At 42.8% G+C, this 1359-nt stretch overlaps 1 protein-coding gene across 1 annotated transcript in view; it reads left to right on the top strand.

Annotated features, from left to right (window-relative positions):
- LOC107592578 (arf-GAP with coiled-coil, ANK repeat and PH domain-containing protein 3-like) overlaps positions 1-1186 on the top strand; it is a 51768-nt gene extending 50582 nt beyond the window's left edge. The window contains exons 7-8 of the mRNA XM_016282108.1: positions 904-948; positions 1031-1186. Of these exons, the coding sequence (XP_016137594.1) occupies positions 904-948; positions 1031-1186 (201 nt within the window). The remainder of the gene's footprint in view (positions 1-903; positions 949-1030) is intronic.
- Positions 1187-1359: the final 173 nt, after the last annotated feature.

Genomic DNA, 1359 nt, shown 5'->3' with positions numbered 1-1359 from the left:
AAAGAGAAAGGAAAAATTGAAATCGCATCATATGACCCCTTCAAGCTGTTGAGTGTCTTTCTTCTTTGGAACATAAAAGAAGATATTTTGACGAAAGTTGGCAACCAAACAGTTGATGGTCCCCATTGGCTTCCATACTACGGGAAAAATACCGACTGCTCCTCTTCCCATCTTTACACGGCCGTCATTAGCTCTCATTTCATAGCATAACGTGACCTCCTCCTTTGTACTCTCCCGCCCTTGTATCCTGTGAGGGCTGTGATTTTCCCCATTTTACTGACCATGCATGTTCTGTTTTTAGAGAACTCGGTTAGTTGACAAGATTGCTGTAATGGCTATGCTATTTTGGTTAAGTGACCCAAGGCTGTTTTGGTAAAAAAAACAAATGCAAAATGGTGTGCTTTTCATTTGCTACAGAGAAATAGTCAGCCATTATATTGTGTCATAAGCTTAATTTCTGAGATAATTTCTGTTTTATGAGGCTGTTAAATATGTTAATATATTAATGGCCAAGGACAAAAATCGGCTGTAGTGTCCCTAACGGCCACTGTGTGGAGCTGGGTCATGTGTGATCTGAAATTAGAGACATGCGTAGTTTTCCCAAACTAAGGTCTAGGTAAAAGTTTAAAAATGTGGTTGTTATGGGTTAAAAGTGCCAAGAATTTATTGGGGGCCAGTACCAGGGGCCCTAAAAGTCTCAAGGCGCTCAGTTCTTCACCAGGATCTTCTTGCCTCATGGTACCATGATTCTACCCAAAAATGGTTAGTTTCTGTCATAACTTACAGCTTTGGGGTAAAATGACTTAGTGGGCTGGTAACCAAAGGTTGTAGGTTTGAATCCCAGGGTACTTTTGTTAAAAGCATCTACTAATGACTGTGCTGTTCTCTTGAAATCTTTCTCAGATCAATGTTCTTCAGGCCAAAAAGAAATTTGAAATTTTGGATTCGGTGAGTGGGTTCATATGCCATGATAAACCAGCATTCTCCTCCTGTGTAGTTTTCTGTATTGATCATTTCGTCTCCTCCACAGATGCTGTCGTTCATGCAGGCTCAGTACAGTCTCTTCCAGCAGGGCTTCAACATCTTAGATGAGGTCGACCCCTACATGAAGAAGCTGGCTGCTGAGGTGAGATACACACACATCTGCTTCTCCAGGATCAGCAGCTCATTAACTCCCGCTCATTAGGGCCCTCTGTTCACCTGCTCTCCCTCCGACACCTGCGTCTAATGCTGGACATGTGGTGACGAGCCCCAGGCTCCAAATTAACACAGGCCTAATGACTGAACATGAGAGATAATGTCTATCCTTGAGGTTGACAGGTGCATTGCATCTGTCTGAGACAGGCTTGAAGACAAACT

Source organism: Sinocyclocheilus grahami, unplaced genomic scaffold (assembly GCF_001515645.1).
Source record: "Sinocyclocheilus grahami isolate Dianchi unplaced genomic scaffold, SAMN03320097.WGS_v1.1 scaffold154.1, whole genome shotgun sequence".
Lineage (NCBI taxonomy): Eukaryota > Metazoa > Chordata > Actinopteri > Cypriniformes > Cyprinidae > Sinocyclocheilus > Sinocyclocheilus grahami.
The sequence above is the reverse complement of the archived record's forward strand: the minus strand, read 5'-3'. Positions and strand labels throughout refer to the sequence as shown.